The sequence below is a fragment of the Parasteatoda tepidariorum genome, chromosome 7 (genome assembly GCF_043381705.1).
Source record: "Parasteatoda tepidariorum isolate YZ-2023 chromosome 7, CAS_Ptep_4.0, whole genome shotgun sequence".
NCBI classification, from domain to species: Eukaryota; Metazoa; Arthropoda; class Arachnida; order Araneae; family Theridiidae; genus Parasteatoda; species Parasteatoda tepidariorum.
Genome location: NC_092210.1, coordinates 75,709,264 through 75,725,702, shown reverse-complemented (window position 1 = coordinate 75,725,702; position 16,439 = coordinate 75,709,264). Strand labels below are relative to the sequence as shown.

Genomic DNA, 16,439 nt, shown 5'->3' with positions numbered 1-16,439 from the left:
TATATATATATATACATACATATATATTCTAAGTGTTGGTAAATAAACCTTAAATTCTCCAGCTTAAAGAAAAAATTTCACTGTTAAAAATAAAAAGTAATTTTTTTCCAATGAAATGCTTTTATTCTCTCTATAATATAGAATTCCAGAAACAAGTAAATTTTCCATCATAAGAAGAGTTTTCGATCAAGCTACGAAATTCCGATTAAATATTGATTTTTATCTATTTAAAATGATGTTTTGGGACATTTACGTTATATAAATTTAAGTGAATCTAAATAGTTTCGGTAAAGTTTGTCGAAACTTTGAAATTTATGCATTAGAAGTAAATAAATATAAGGACGACTGGTTAAATAATAGTTGAAAACTAATTGCAACGGCTTACAAATCTTTGGAAAGTTTATTTTACCAATGTTGGTAAAGATGTTGTTAAATAGTGCAATGATGTGTTTAAGCTGCGTTAATTATTAAACTAATGCCAGAGTTTATAGTAATGTATGTATCGTAAACTAATATGGGACTAATATTGATATTTCATAGTTGTATCACCCAAGGGACTTTTATTTAGAGAATATTAGATTGTATAAATATTATTTTCAATTAAGTAGGTAATATTTCATATAATTTAAAATAATTGCATCTGCTTATATCAATAAAAAATATAATAATCATTAAAAAATATAGTATGTCCTACAATCATATAACTTCAAATCATAATATTTATTTGCTCAGGACGCAAGCTTATGAATAACAATTAATTTTTTTTCTTGCTTCTAGGGAGATTTTATAAATTTAATAAAATATTTTTTAATGGAATAAAAAATAACTTACCTTCACTCTAATGGCTAAGCTTTTATATCAAATTAAATTTAAATTTAAATTCATCAAATCATATTAAACTCATCAAATTAAATTTTGATTCATGCACCATTGAATCATCGCTCTCTTAACTTTTACATTCAATATATTTAAAAATTCCCTCGTCCATTCACTCGCCATTTTCAACCAGTACAGCGAAAAAAATTTAAAAATAAATTAATGATAGTAATAAATGAAATAACGGTTAAAAAATGAAATAATAACGATGATTCTAACAGCAAGAAATCAGAAGCATAAACGGTGAAAAAATAAACCTTTTTACCTCTTTTCTAACGAAATCCAACTTTCGCGTTGGTATACATACCAAGTAACCAATCAGGTTTAAGAAATTTAGTGGTGTGATCGGACGTTCAAAATAATCTCTTCAAAATATCTCCCGGAAACCTAGTTTGGCGAGATCGCCATGGGGTGGACTATACCAGTATCCACCCAAACACTGCCTTTATGACTTACCTCAATTTTATGCTAATGACAACCAAACCAATATGAAAATTAATGTGGAAAAATTGGATCCTACCGTGTGATTTTCCGCCAATAAAAATGCACTGACAACAATGGAAAACTTTTTGAGACCATCATGTTTTTATGTTATATCATAAAGATATTTTTATTGCTTCATAGATAACCATTAGACATTGCCTCATAGATATTGCTTCATAGATTGCTTCATAGATAGATTATAACTGCATACATTTATAAGATTTAGGGGTTCTTAGCTAAAATTAGCTTCTCAATATTTGCTTTTTAAACTAATGATAAAGTTTAAGTGCAATTAAGCAAAAAAAATTCTTAGCTATTCTTAAATTAAAGCACTATGTGTCTATTACCATTTTATAACTTTGCAGTATTTGAACGACAAAAAATTTTTTTTTGCTTTCCATAATATTGTTCTGATGACTCTTAAGAGGAAAAAAAAATTTTTTTGGAAATATTCGCTGTTTTCTTTTTGAATCTTCATCAGAAAGAAATTAAATTTTATTTAAAAGTTACATATACACTATGAAAATTTTTAGTGTGAATCCGCATCAAAAGTTGTGGCAATTTCTTTACACCTAAGTGGCGCAGCGAAACAACATATTCTCTTACACTACATGGTATAAAGTATCCCTTACGATTTTTGTTATTCAGTAACAAATTACAGTAAGATATGATACACAAAGAGACATCAAAATTATTTTTTTCGTTACTATACAAAATAATAATATTTTATTTATGATGCATATTATACAATATTTCTTAAAATTAAATTAATTGGTTTATTAAAGCATACACACAGCAAAAAGAGAGAATATTAGTATGAATTCGTTCTAGATTAAACAAAACCGAAGCTATAGAAATTAAATGTTATAAAATTAATACGACAGATTTATGGAAATTCTCATATGAGAACATAATTATCATTATTATACAAATGTGTAACAAACCTGTCTTTTCACTTTTGTATCTGGGGAACCTTCAGTAGCATGCGAGGCAGGTTGTCACTTTTGTCAAAAATCTGACAACAATCTGCCATGGTCGCGTCATGTCTTACAAACGTACACCAAAATTAGCGAAAATAATTCATGAAGGAAGTAAATGCAAGTGAGCTTAGTGTTATCTTTCGCAATAATTGGTTTTTTAAAAGTGTTTATTAACTAGAAGTGAAGCATTCATTCGCACAATGTTTTTGCACAATAATAATTTTGGATAGTTATTACAGCACAGTTTTTATAGCGTAGTTGTTAAATTAACAAAAAAAGTTGAAATCGGAAAAATTTAAGTAATTTGAAATAACGAGGAAAAATTGCTCTACCAGTTTCTGTCACTGAAAAAAAGTGCTTAGCTTTAAACTGCGCCTGTAAATATTTAAATATCAAAATGCATAACTTATAACAACAAGATCTCGCTCTTGTAAATGAAAAAGATCCAATATGAATTAACTATTTAATTAGCTTGAAACAACTTAATATCATCTAACCAGATTCATGTCGTAACTAATATAATTATCTTAACAAGATTATCTTAACTAATCGCCAAACTAAAGTTTCGACATAAGAATTGCTGTTGCAGAATTATAATTTTTTTTAACGAAATAAATGATCAAACCACTATTCCATACCTTTTTCTTTAATTTATGCATAAAAAGATTTTGGAAATAATTGTAAAACTTATAATTTAATTGATTAAATAAACATAAATCATGTAATGCGAAGAGCTATAACTATTTATTTTTATACTTATGAAGTTTGTCAAGCATTCCACTGTAAGAATTTGAGAAATTATAATTAACGATCTATCTTGTTCATAACCAGCTGAAAATTAAGAAAACGTAAGAAATTTTTTAAGTACTTGGAGGCTCTGTCACTTACTTTCTCCACTCAATAGCCCCCGTAATTATTTATCATAGATTTCTTTTTAAACTTCAATATTTTCTACAAAAATACAAAACATTTTGGTATCAAAATCTACAAATATTGTAACTTTATGTCAGAACATTCTGTTAATGTGTTAATCGTAACGAAGTAAACAACTACCTAAAGTGGAAAAATAAACATCTGTACTTGAAAAAAGAAACAAATTAATACAGATTATGAGACTCAATAAGAAGAAATAAATGAAAAGTAATTTTACTTATTTAAGTAACGATATGCCGTCATTTTGCTGGCTGCAACTCTCAATGTAGAAATACGGAGTACCGTCAAACTATACTAGTACCCTTAAGTTACCTAATCATTGTCATTCCACTGCTTGATCAAGTTCTTCCGTTTTTCTCCTAATACTCACTCTGATTCTTCTAAAATTAACTTAAAATTTAAAGTAATATTCACTTGAATAACATTTTTTTTTCTTTGATTGAGTTTAAAGGTGATAAAAATAAAAAGATTCGCAGTACAATGAGTTTTCGGAAACACCACGTGAAGGTGGATAAAATTTCCGTGTAGAGGAGTCGAAAGAAGCCATCATTTGGCGCTTAAACGCGCTAGTGGATTGGTCGAGGTTGACCTGTTCTCTGGCCCCCACAATCACCAGATCTGCTTCAACTTGGATTTCTTTCCATGGAGCAATTTAAAAAGCTCATCGATGATACAAAAGCAATTCGTTAAAAATTTTCCTGTTTTTTTTTTTTGTTTTTTTTTTTGATGTTCCTATAGAGCCAGAAACAATGAAATGTGACCAAATTCTGGTAGTTTTGACCATACTTTTCTACACAGTGTAGACCAAAAACTGTAGCTTCATGAGAAAAACTTATTTTAGTTTGAAATCCACACACACGAATTAGGCAAGAGCAAGTATTTCTGTCATTTCAACAAAAATTTGTTTCCTATTGTAATTCATGTAAAGACCATTCATAAATAATAAATGTATTTGTTCAAAAAATGCATTTTATTTTAATTTATTTTTGCATTTATTGATATTATATTTATTTTTAAAATTATATTTACGAAGAAATATTTATTTCCCATATCTAATTCGATGAAGATTATTTTTAAATATTTAATACATTAATTCAACAAAAAAATTTCATTCCATTTTGTTTGGAACTGTATTTTACATTAATTAATATTTATTTTTAACATTATTTTTTACACTGACTGTTTCAAGCAGAAATATTGCTTTACGATACATAAATCTAATGAGATCATTTTCAACACCAGAAAGACTGAAACTTAGTATATACCTACTCGTATGTTGCCCAAAAGCAGTCAAAATGACTGGATTGCGGAGGAATAAATAATGTGTAAAAAAATCTGTTTAAAATTAATTTTTAATATTTTTTATGTTATTTACAGTTATATAACAAGTTATTAGTGAATATTAGCAATAAAAAAAATTATATGTTGTACTAAATTCTAAGAAATTGTGTCATTATATACATCATTGTTTTTTCTAATTGAAACTAAAAGCAGTCAAAACGACTTCCTTAGGCAATCTAGTGTTAAATATTAAAAAACGATGAAGTTTATTTCATTACATTTTATGCGATACAAATTTAATTATAATTGCTTAAAAGAGAAATATTTCTTGCATTTAACATACTCAAGTGACTATCATTCTTAAATAGTTCACATATTAACTAAGCAAAAACATTCTTTCATTCAAACTTTTATTTTTTCTTCAAATGCATTCACCCTCAAATTTTGGGATAATCTATCATTTAAATTACACCAAAATTTAAATTAAGTTAAAACGGACCATTCTTAGAGAGTAATAAAACGGGTTGTCTCCCCGTACCAGCATAATATTACTCATCAAAATATGTCAGTCTTATAAGTTTATATCTAAACAAGACCAGTATATGTCTTACAAAAAATTTTATATGTTTAGATAAACTTAAATGTTAGATAGCTTAAAATGTTTTGGTTTTTGTGAACAGAGTAGAAGAATAGAACAGAAAGTTATTTATCTTTTTTTTTGGATAGATTTATATTCTGCTTATAAATCTATAAGTATCTTATATTTCAAAATAAAAGCTTTCATTTCTGATTTAAAAAAACCGCATTTTTCTACGATGTGTTTTCTATTTTATTTTTTAGTTAACTGCTGCAAAATTCACGTTGATGGGGCCAGGAAAATGTATTGATATTTTATTTCTGAAACAAACATTTGGTGGTAAAAAATCTGCCTCTGTGAAAGCAAATTAATAACTTAAGACTACACGGAGAAAAATAGTATGGTCAAATTTACCAGAATATAGTGATATTTATTGTGTTTCTGACTCTTATCGCTCGGTAATTTTTACCAAATCGCTTCGGAATTAATTTGGTAAAATTAACTATAAAATATGGTTTTATAATATATGATAAATACTACTTGGTAAATGCTGTATAATTTAGTAAATTTTTTCCTGATACCTTATATGTATCAGGCATAAAAATCATTTATCTAATTAAATTTACTTTTCAGTTTTGTATTTTTTACTGAACAGGCAATAATGAGAACCATAAGTTTGAAAACTAGAATTTCCGGTTGTCCGTTACCATATGAACAGAAATAAGATGAATGGTTCAAACTCTGTATATTTAACCAGAACTAGTGTTCATTTTACCTGATATATCATTACCTTACAGCTTGGTAACTTTACAAGAATATTTTTTCCATACATGAAATAGATTTGAAAAAAATAGTGCAGATAAATCAAAACAAACATATACATTATTCCAGTAGATATTTAAAGAGAGATAAAAAAAAGGAAATATTTTATTTTTAGGTAAACTTAAATTTAAGTAAACTTAAGTTATACTGTAGAAAATTTTCGTGTATCTAGACACCAAAAATGGAACAATGGGAAAATGGACATCAAAACTATGGATAGCTCCTGGTGTAGCGAAAAACCTATACTGTTCTTTTACACTACTTGGTGTACTACTTGGTCACACTAAACTGTATTATAAGGGGAAAATATGATGCACATAAGAATCAGTAAAGTTTTTTTTATCACACAATCCAAAGCAGGAATCATAAATTTAGAATAATAATTAGTTTGTTAATTAAACATACTCAAAATATTACTATGAATTCGAACTAACCCGAATTGAATAGAAATTGTTTAGAAGGTTAATGACAGAACGCTAACGCAGGCTCGTATCCAATATATATTTATTTTTTATGCAAAAAATAGGATTAAGTTCATCATATTTATATCATATCATGCATTATATAAAATGTAATTGTTTTACGTATTAATTGCATTTACAGGTTCAAGCTTGCAGCCAAATTGGATGCGGTAGTTGGTCAGAGGAATTGGATGCAACCACCTCAGACGGAAGTGAGTGACATTTTTACAATAGTAAATAAATCAAATTATTTTAACTCATTCAACTAATTTTTATGACTTGAGACTGTTTTTTAAATTTCATTATTAAATTAAAATTTCATATTTTGACCTATTTGTATTCGTAACAAATATTTCTTTAACTTTTTGTTTACACTTTTTATGCTCTCAAACTTGATATGGTATAAATCTTAGAATCATGCCTTCTTAAGTTGAACTTGTTATTAATTGGAATATTTAAAATATCTCTTAGGAAATTAATTTAAAGTTTATATGTGTCGTTCAGTAAATTCCAAAAATGAAGAGTTTTTATTGCATGCATGTATTTATAGCTTGGAATAATTGTCATAGCGAAACTTAGTATTGAATTCAAAATCAAGATACGACATCCTTGTATTGAAATAGCTGAAGGTGGCTTAAAATTACATTAAAATTATACTCTAAAAATTTAATTTAAATAATTCTAGTTCATTAATGCAAATCTCGAGCAGAAAGTTCGTAAGAATTCGTAATGACAAGCACGTTTTCGTGTTTACGATATCTAAAAACGCTGGTGTGTAAACAAATTTACGTTAAAAATGATTGTGCTATACTTCACGTAAACATTTATTAACATGTAAAACTCATCTTACCTTCACAATTTTTTTAAAAAAATTACTAAATGAAAAATAAAGTTGCCTTTTTCAATAAAAAATTTCAAAACATTTGAAAAAGAGAAAATATTTTTTAAAAAAAACATTACTTTCAATCTAAAACGGAAATCATTAAACGCAAATATCAAGAAATACACTATTTTGTTATAAATATACTAATAGGAAGTGAATTAATTTTTATTCAAAAGTATTGAGATAGGAAATTGGAATATACGGAGAATGGAAAAGTATTAGACCAGAAAATGTCTCTCTATTTACAATTTATGTTTTCAGCTAAAGAATTTTGATTAAAAATTCCTTTTGGTATCTTATAATAAAATACTGTATTTCAATAAGAGTTTTTTTCATAAGGTTATTTCATATATTTTTATTTTTTCATGTTATTCAGATATTTAAGTTGCTACATATATGTATTACATGAAACCCATAGAATTAATACCCTGCTAGTGAAACAAGTTTTTTCATAAAAAGACTCAAACTCTTCCAACTATCAACTCATCTCACATTATTTTCATTAGTTCGTGATAACTTATATTATATCGAAATCATCTTCATTTTCTCCTACTGAATGTCTCTTTAAAAGTTAAATATTTTTTTATACAAAATATAATTTTTACTTTTTTTTCCTGAAACATTGAAGCCACTTTCACTCTTGCAATAAGCTCGTCCTCTATCCAAAAGCCAATCCGAACTGGAACATTCATGGAATAAAATATTTAGATCTATAATATATGAAACAGAAATGCTTCTGCCAACGCGTGGAACATTCATGGAATAAAATATTTACATCTATATTATATAAAACAGAAATGCTTCTGCCAAAGTGTTGCCAGCGAAAACTGAACAAGCTGAACTTTGAACAGAAATGAAAGGTTAAAAACTAACAGTTTATATCAATAGACTAACTGCTCAATATTTTTGTTTCAATAATGTTTATTAAGTTATTCAGATGTTAAGTTACGCTTATTAAGTTATGTTATTATAATAATTTAGTATTTATCAACAACTACTGGTTAAAAACACGTCGTTCATATATTAAAAAGCTTTTTTAATTAAACTTAAGTGTATATACTCCCTTTATTTTTACTTCGTTACTGTGCTTGTTTTTCATTATTTTCTACGATTTTTCTTCGGTATTATTATCGAAATTCTGGTTTTGATATTATCTTTCTCAGGGCCAACAATTAAAATCAAAACTACATTAAAGCGAAAGAGTGAAAGAAACTTGCATACTTTAATTTATTTATTTCCAATCCTGTGTTCTCGTTTAATTTTTTGAAAGAAGAGAAATAGAAATCATTATCATTCAATTTATTTCGAATTCAGTGACTTTTATTACCCTTCCAGCAAGCCGCCCCACCAAAGCACAATACCACGCAATTACTAATAATTACAAAACTGAAAATCTAAGTTTACTTAATGGTTTTTATGTCATGCTCTAAGGTATTGTGCCAAAATTACTAAATGTTACCAAGTTTTATTTCATTTACTACTAAACATATAGTAAAAAAAAACATTTATAAAGCAAAAAAATAACGAAAAAAACCTTTTTATTGTTAATTTTCCCAAAATTATTACCAAGGCGAAATTAACGAAATTCCGGTGTTCTCATAGAGCCTGGAACACGGTAAAGTTTGCTACATTCTTGTAGTGTTAACCATACTTTTTTACTCAGCACGTGCAAATCGTTAAAGGCTGTAGGGCATTTCTTGTTTAAAAAAAATAGAATTTAGTTAAATATAATAATAATCATTCATCTATTTCATTGTGCCTCTGAAAGGAAGCTTAAAATATTCAATATTCTTTTCATTTCAATAATGGCATTTCCACCCTTTCAATTTAAGCGAGACCAATCATGTGATTCGAATATGAGACTAATTTCTATATCAATGAAAGGCACAGCATTTACAAACTACCAACACTATGAATAAATTTGATACTTTATCAAAAATACAGCATGTCTGAATTTCAAAAGAAAGAAATAAAGAAGGAAAATTGTTTCCGAGAATGTGATTAATCCATCTTATATTTTGAACTCGGACACTGACAATAGCAAAGCCACACCTTCAGGTATTCCGGTAACATGATTGAAGGATGAATTATGTGAAAATGAAACATTTTCCGAGAAGAAAGTGGAAAATTTGAGGTATCACTTAGTAACCTACGCTGTTTTGTACCATGACAACTGTACCTTGTCAAAATAATTCAGCGATTTTTAATTCCTCGTTTAATATACCAATGTAGACCATGAAGGATCAGTTTTTTCCTTGATGTTAAAGAATCGTAAGGGCTGGCGATGCCGCTGCTATTTTTGATGCTCAACTTAACGTTAAATTTTTTTTTAATTATTGCGCAAAGACTTCAAAGATAAAAATTAAAATTTCTAAGGTGCATAAAAAATTTTACAAGGATTTTGATGGAATAAAAAGTTATTAAATGTCAATTTGTTGGAAAAAATATCATTTCCAAAAATGCTTGTTTAATAAGAGCTCCAAACGTGCTGTAATTTGAACAAATTTAAACATTTTCTTAATAAAAGAGTTTTCGAAGATAATAAACAAATGCACAAGAATGTCTACATAGTGACACAGAAAGTACCTACTATTAAACTCAGATACATTTTTAATGGTGAAAAAATTATATATTAATTGCAAAATTGACTAGTATTTTTTCTTCTAGTTCACTTTTCTAAACTTTAAAAAAAAATATCGACACTATTATTTACAAACGATTTTATAATAAGACCTAAACATTCCTTTGCTGACCGGCCTGTGTAGGGGGTAGGGAACTGTCCTTGCATCAGAAAGATCCTGGTTTCGAATCCCGGGCAAGGCATGGATGTTTCTTTCTCTCTCTCTGTGTTCTATGTCCTTTCTCCTTGGTGTGTGAATGTGACCCGCCCTATAAACGGGTTGTGGTTGTGTGAATGGCGTGGCAGAAGTCGAATTCCTGTCCATAGATGGCGCCACTGAAAAACAGGAACAATCGCACCCCCATTGCGTAAAACAGGCATACGACAAAAAATTTGAAAAAAAAAACATTCCTTTACTATCAGAATAACTCTCATTCACAGGAGATTTCTAAACATAGTTATTAACTGATATTGATATTTTATTTCAATTAACCCTTAATAAATTTTCAGAAAATAATTTTCAAACTGAAAAACAAACATTGCTGCATTATAATGTTCATAATGCAAGCACCTCAATAACTTTTAATCTTAAAATCGGATTTACACATACTATAATGCAACTATCGATGTTTAATCAAATCGATTTAATATTCTACTAGAACTTGATATTTAAATTCGTTTTTTTCAAATCTACAATTGTTGCAGAGTGGTTGATGTCTACGAAGCATACTATACCACTACACTTTTTTATCTTATGTATTTGATTTAAAAAATTATCTTATGACGATGGATGTATTACGCAGGTAGAAAAATTAGTGAAAAGTTAATGTAAGTTTCAAACATCGGTTGATTTTTTGGTTTTTAGTGCGTGGTCCATTTTCTTGTTTTTAAAAGTTGACTACCGATACAGCGCATTCACGTACGACTCAAGTGTTGTCAACCTAAACAAACACCGCTATTTATGGACTATGTAAAACAGATATATGTATAAAGATAAGTTAAAACATTTCAAAGCAATTCTCGGTTGTATGTCAGTATGTCTTTTAAATTCTGTGTCTTGGTTCAAACTATCTTAATAGTACCGAGTTAAAAACTAAGTTCGTCAACTATTATGCATTTTTAGTAACAGTATATACTACACTATTATATAAATATTAGTTTCTTATTTTTCTCATATCTTCTAACAGAATTTAATCTCATTATTAATTAAGAGTACAGTGTGATCTAAATTAATGAAATAAATAAACAATAGCCGGTACACTGAGAAAAAAAAATATGGTCAAAACTAGAAGAGTATGGTAAAATTTATCGTGTTTCTGGATCTTTGGGAACACCAAACAGCGCGGTAATTTTTAACGAAGCGCTTTGATAATGATTTTGGTCAAATTAACAATAAAATATATTTTTTTGCCATATAAATAGTTTGTCTAGCAAATTCTTGGTAGTAAATTAGGTAAAATTTGATAAGATTTGGTAATTTTATCATGTTACCTTACAGCAGTGTTTCCCAAAGTGTGATACTCGTACCCCCAGGGGTACGAGAACGGTTTTGCGGGGGTACGGGTTCTTATTCGAAATATCTTTCAACAAACAAAAATTTCAAAAAAGAATTATTTAAAAGCAAAGCTAGCCATGAAAATTTACGATTACGTGTTTTTCTATTGGCTATTTTTTGCGGAGTTAACAGTTAATAATAAGTAGTGTTAACAGCCAGTTGTGATTCTTTAACCTTTGTGCAATTTTTTTATAGTAAAAAGTACATTCATTTTTTCTCATTAGTGGCACACAGCGTTGCGAAAAATTTTGAAAGGGTACACAAAAGTCATAAGTTTCGGAAACACTGCCTTACATCATGGCATAAAAACTGTTTAATTGGTTAAATTTACTTTTCAGTTTTGTATTTTTTACTAAAAGTATGAAAATAAGAACTAAAATTTTGAAAAAGAGAATTTCCGATAAACTGTTACCATGTGAATGAAACAATTGCCAAATGAATGGTTTAAGTACCATACATTTTGGTTTTATTACTAGAATTATGGTTCTTATTTTCAGAAATGTCATTACCATATAGTACGGTAATTTTAACTGATTTTTTTCTCTGTGTATTAATAACATAAAAATATTAACAGCAGCTGTTTGTAAACTTTAAAAAAAATGCAGGAAAAGTCATACTAGATAAGAATTCATTAACCACTACAAATTGTAACAAATACTGCAAATTTTATTTCGAGTATTTTGTATATTTTGGATACATTTTTAGAAGAAGAAAAAAGGAAAGTTTTTTAAAATATTTTCAGGAACTCTTCCATTATATTACTGAATTTACATCTTAAAATAGATGAAAATTCTCTTGCTTTTTAACAAAACATATTTTTGTTCTAATTTTATGGGGCGCTTTTTTTTTTTTTTTTTTTTTTTGAATAAGCATATTTTTACAGTTACACTCACTAAAATGCTTGTAAACTTAGAAATCAATTTTTATTGTATTTGCGGCAAAATTTTTCTTTAAGCAAGTCCCCAAACACAGACCCTGTAATTTTTTGGTATATATATAACTTGAAACAAGAATTATATTCCGTGTGCAGAAATTATCTATCTTTACAATCATCTATCCCGAAGTCATGGTGGCTCAGGGGATAGAGCTTCGCCTTCGAATGAGGCGAACCTTGTTCGACTCCCAGTGATGACTGGTCGATATCAATTCCGCACCCAGCTCAGCTCGCACAGCAGTGCAGCTGTAAAATATCCTCTGTAGTAGATGGATCGTGGATTAGAGTCCCCTTGTCGTCAGGCTAACCTTGGGTGGTTTTCGTGGTTTTCTTCTCCATGTGAAGCAAATGCGGGAAACTTCCATCAAAAAGTCCTCCACGAAGGCAAATTTCTCCCAATACTTAATCCAGAAGTTCCCGTGTCTTCGGGATTGAGTTCAAAATTACAAGGCTATGGAAAGGAATTTCGGTAATCATAAGTCCAGAAATTGGGTCAGCTGTTCAACAACGGTTATAAAATCATCTATCCTGACTCAAAACAAATTTATCTAAGTCCTGAAAGATACGGTATAAGACCATTGATTCAGCTTTTCATTATGCTCATTGCATTGGATTAGAATTCATTCGCCCTCATTCCTTGCATATTAAAGGAATATGTTGAATCGTATATTTATTTGTACGACGACTGTGTTACAAACTGACTTAATGACGAAATGAATCTCTTTTCAGTGGCTGACCCTCCTGAAAATGTGCAGATGAGATGTTATCACGACAACACGCAGAACCTCAATTACGTTGTGATCACGTGGGACGTGCCTAAGAATGTGAGAGGAAGCGTACAGGCATACAATGTATGTATTCTATTAAATTTATTCAATTTTTTAAAATTTTGCTGAAATATTACTTTCAATGAGAGTCCCCAGAGTGTCACTTGTAATCAATATGAATCAATATTATATGTATCACAAATCAATATGAACTTTTTTTAATCAGTGATTTGTTTATTTTTTAGTTATGAAATAATATGTTAAAAATATTTCGTCCTCTAGTTGCAAAGATACAAATTATTTAAAATGAAAGTTTTGGTGAAATAATTTGTAAAGTGAAAGTTTTGGTGAAATAATTTGTAAAGAATTGCAGAAATTTCGCCAAATGTAGTTTAGTAATGTTGTTCAAATATGATCTGCTATTCATTCAAGGTTCATTGCACGATAAAACAATTTTTGAGTATTTCTCATTTTCATGTGTATAGTATGTCATTCCTAAAAATGAAAATAACTTATTTAAGATATCGTGGTCTTACCTAATCAATAATAATTTTATTATATATATAAAGGTCTTCCTAATTTTAAGTTAATTTAAAAACGCTTTAGATCTTTTTTTTTTTTGAAGGAATTTTAGAACTTTATAGTAAGCCTTACACGAACAACAGAATGAAAAACTTATTTCCTAATATAAATAGATTTATCAACAAGTTTATTTAAACATAAAGAAAAACATTCTCTATTTCTTTAATTTTAGATCTCAAATATTTTAAAACCTCAGGAAAATTTAAAATTCCGCAACAAACTATTAAATTGAAATTGGAATCCTATTTTACACCTTTATGTAATGTTTGCATTCAATTTAAATGGATTATTTTTAATTAGGTTACTAACTCGTATCAAATTATAGAATGAAATCAGATTTTAAAATGAAAAAGAAATCTTTTACAGACAAATTATTTTACTTTTAATTAAATTTTGTAATTAATTTTTAAAGCATTGGTCATATTTCAAAATTATGTTTTAATTTAAATATAAAAAAATCAAAAATAAATAATCTTGAATGGTAAAAAATAATATATATATATACGCACATTATACACAAAGCTTCTTTTCAAACTTTTGAAAATATTTTTAAATCACGACATTCTTTGTTGCTGTCATTGATTTACTGATAATTGTATGAATTTTCTGTAATTAAAAGTATTATTGTGTTATGAAGTCATTGATTAAGTAAATGTTTAATGCTAATCAAAATTTTAAAGAAACAATAAGAACGAAATAATTGGAAATTACTTTTCTGAATAATTATGTTTTCGAGTTTAAAGAATAAATAATGATAACAATTTATATGAAAATTCTTATAATGATTAAAAAAAGGTTGGAGATTTATTCTTTGCCATTTCAGTAAATATTGCGTGAAAGATTCTTCCTTGGTTTGGTGCAAATTTAAACAAAAAAAAATACTATATAGTCTTACATTGTCTCTTTTAATGCTCTCTACTTTATTTCATAATTAAATTGAAGATAAATTTCAATTTTAAATTTTTAAATATCGAGCATGATATGATAAATTAACTAGGTAAGCATGCTTGTCCGATGTGCAGAGTGCAAAATAAAAAACAGACCACCTTAAATAACTTTTGATTATATGATCGGATCTTCACGTTTCAGGAGTCATCTTAAGGGTTCGATGGGGTGACCTTAGATATGCTAATTAATTAGTGCAAACTATATTTTTAGCCACGAAACCTGACGCAAAAACGCACTTTCACGGAATAAACATACCTTTTTTCGACAAATTCGGATTTTTGACCATTAATATATAGAGGGTAGCCGCAATATGGAAATATGATTCCGTTAATTCGGTCAGGAGATAAGTCCAATGTTTGAGTCCTTTCATGTTGATTTTACTTTTTGCGCATTTCATCATATCTCGTGAATATTTTAAGCGAATGTTGCGCAATTTAATTTTGGAACACAATTATAAAATTCGTTTATTCAAAGACAATTACATGCAAAATGTAACTTTTAGTAAATTATTTATTATTTTATTATTATTTTATTTAATAGTAGTCGAAAGATTTCTGATTTGTAAGATGAACAATTTTTTTTCATCATTTTAAAGAACAATTTTACAGGGCTAAATACAAAATGTGAGCGAAATGGGTCGGATAGTTCGTGAGACATTGAATTTTAAATGTACGGCTTTTTCAATTTCTCGAGCTATAGCAAAAATTAAAAAAATAAAACTAACATTAAAGGGTCCAAACAAATCTGATTATTCGATCTAAAGTTATTCATACTTTTTTTTGCACAGGACACTTAATCAAAATTTATAGCTAAAATAACAAATCAACATTTGACTTAATAATAGGAGTTTTTGCGTGCAAAGCTTAAATTATTCCAAAAATTTTAACTTGTAAACAACCTCGTAACGAGGTCGATTTCTAGTTAAGATTTTTTTTTTACTCAGTCCAACTTCTGTTACATATTTACCAAGTGTAATTTAGTTGATCATAACCTGCTGTACTTCGTCAAATATCAACTAAAGAAATATTAGGAGAAAAAGCTTCTTGAAAAATTGAATTAAGAAAGGAAGTGCGTCTATGGACGAAGAAACTGTGAATTCTCTATGAGCTTAAAATCGCTATCAAAGTTATTACTTGATTAAAAACTTTATTTGCATTAATAATACACAAATTTAAAGTAACAATCGACATGTTTCAAGCGTTTTGAAATAAACTCCCATTTTCAACACTTCCCATCAGTGAATGAGAGGTAACAAAAATACTTTGAAATCTAAAACGTAAAGTTACTAATGAAAAATGGAAAAATATAGATGGGAAACAAGCCTAGAAAAACCACAGTAGCCGAGAAGAGTAACTCAGGACAAAATGAATGTAACAAAATGAAGTAACAAAATGAAGAATAAAACAAAGAAAAATAATAGACATATGAAAAAAAGGGGGTGGGAAATAATAAGTAAAAAAAAATAACAAACAACATTTTATTTAAAAAAAAAAAAATGAATTGTTAATAAAAAAAACCGGAAAAAAAGCCGGAAAAAAAAGATATAATCTTTTCTTCAGCCCACACGATTATATCCGCAAAATAGAGTGCTTACTGATATTGTATCAATAAAGCCAAAGCAAAATATATTAATACTATAGTGTGAGGAGCACTCAAAAAAATTTTTTTTAAAATAACTACAAATAAAATAGATCATAAAAAGTAAAAATAACATGTAAAAACAGATAATAAAATAAA

At 27.9% G+C, this 16,439-nt stretch overlaps 1 protein-coding gene across 4 annotated transcripts in view; it reads left to right on the top strand.

Annotated features, from left to right (window-relative positions):
- The window catches only part of LOC107441786 (tyrosine-protein phosphatase 69D), a 521,936-nt gene that overhangs the window by 355,148 nt on the left and 150,349 nt on the right, over positions 1-16,439 (top strand). For all 4 annotated transcript variants that reach the window (XM_071183655.1, XM_043039328.2, XM_071183654.1 and 1 more), the window contains 2 exons: positions 6,556-6,625; positions 13,135-13,256. In XM_071183655.1, coding sequence (XP_071039756.1) covers positions 6,556-6,625; positions 13,135-13,256 — 192 coding nt within the window. The remainder of the gene's footprint in view (positions 1-6,555; positions 6,626-13,134; positions 13,257-16,439) is intronic.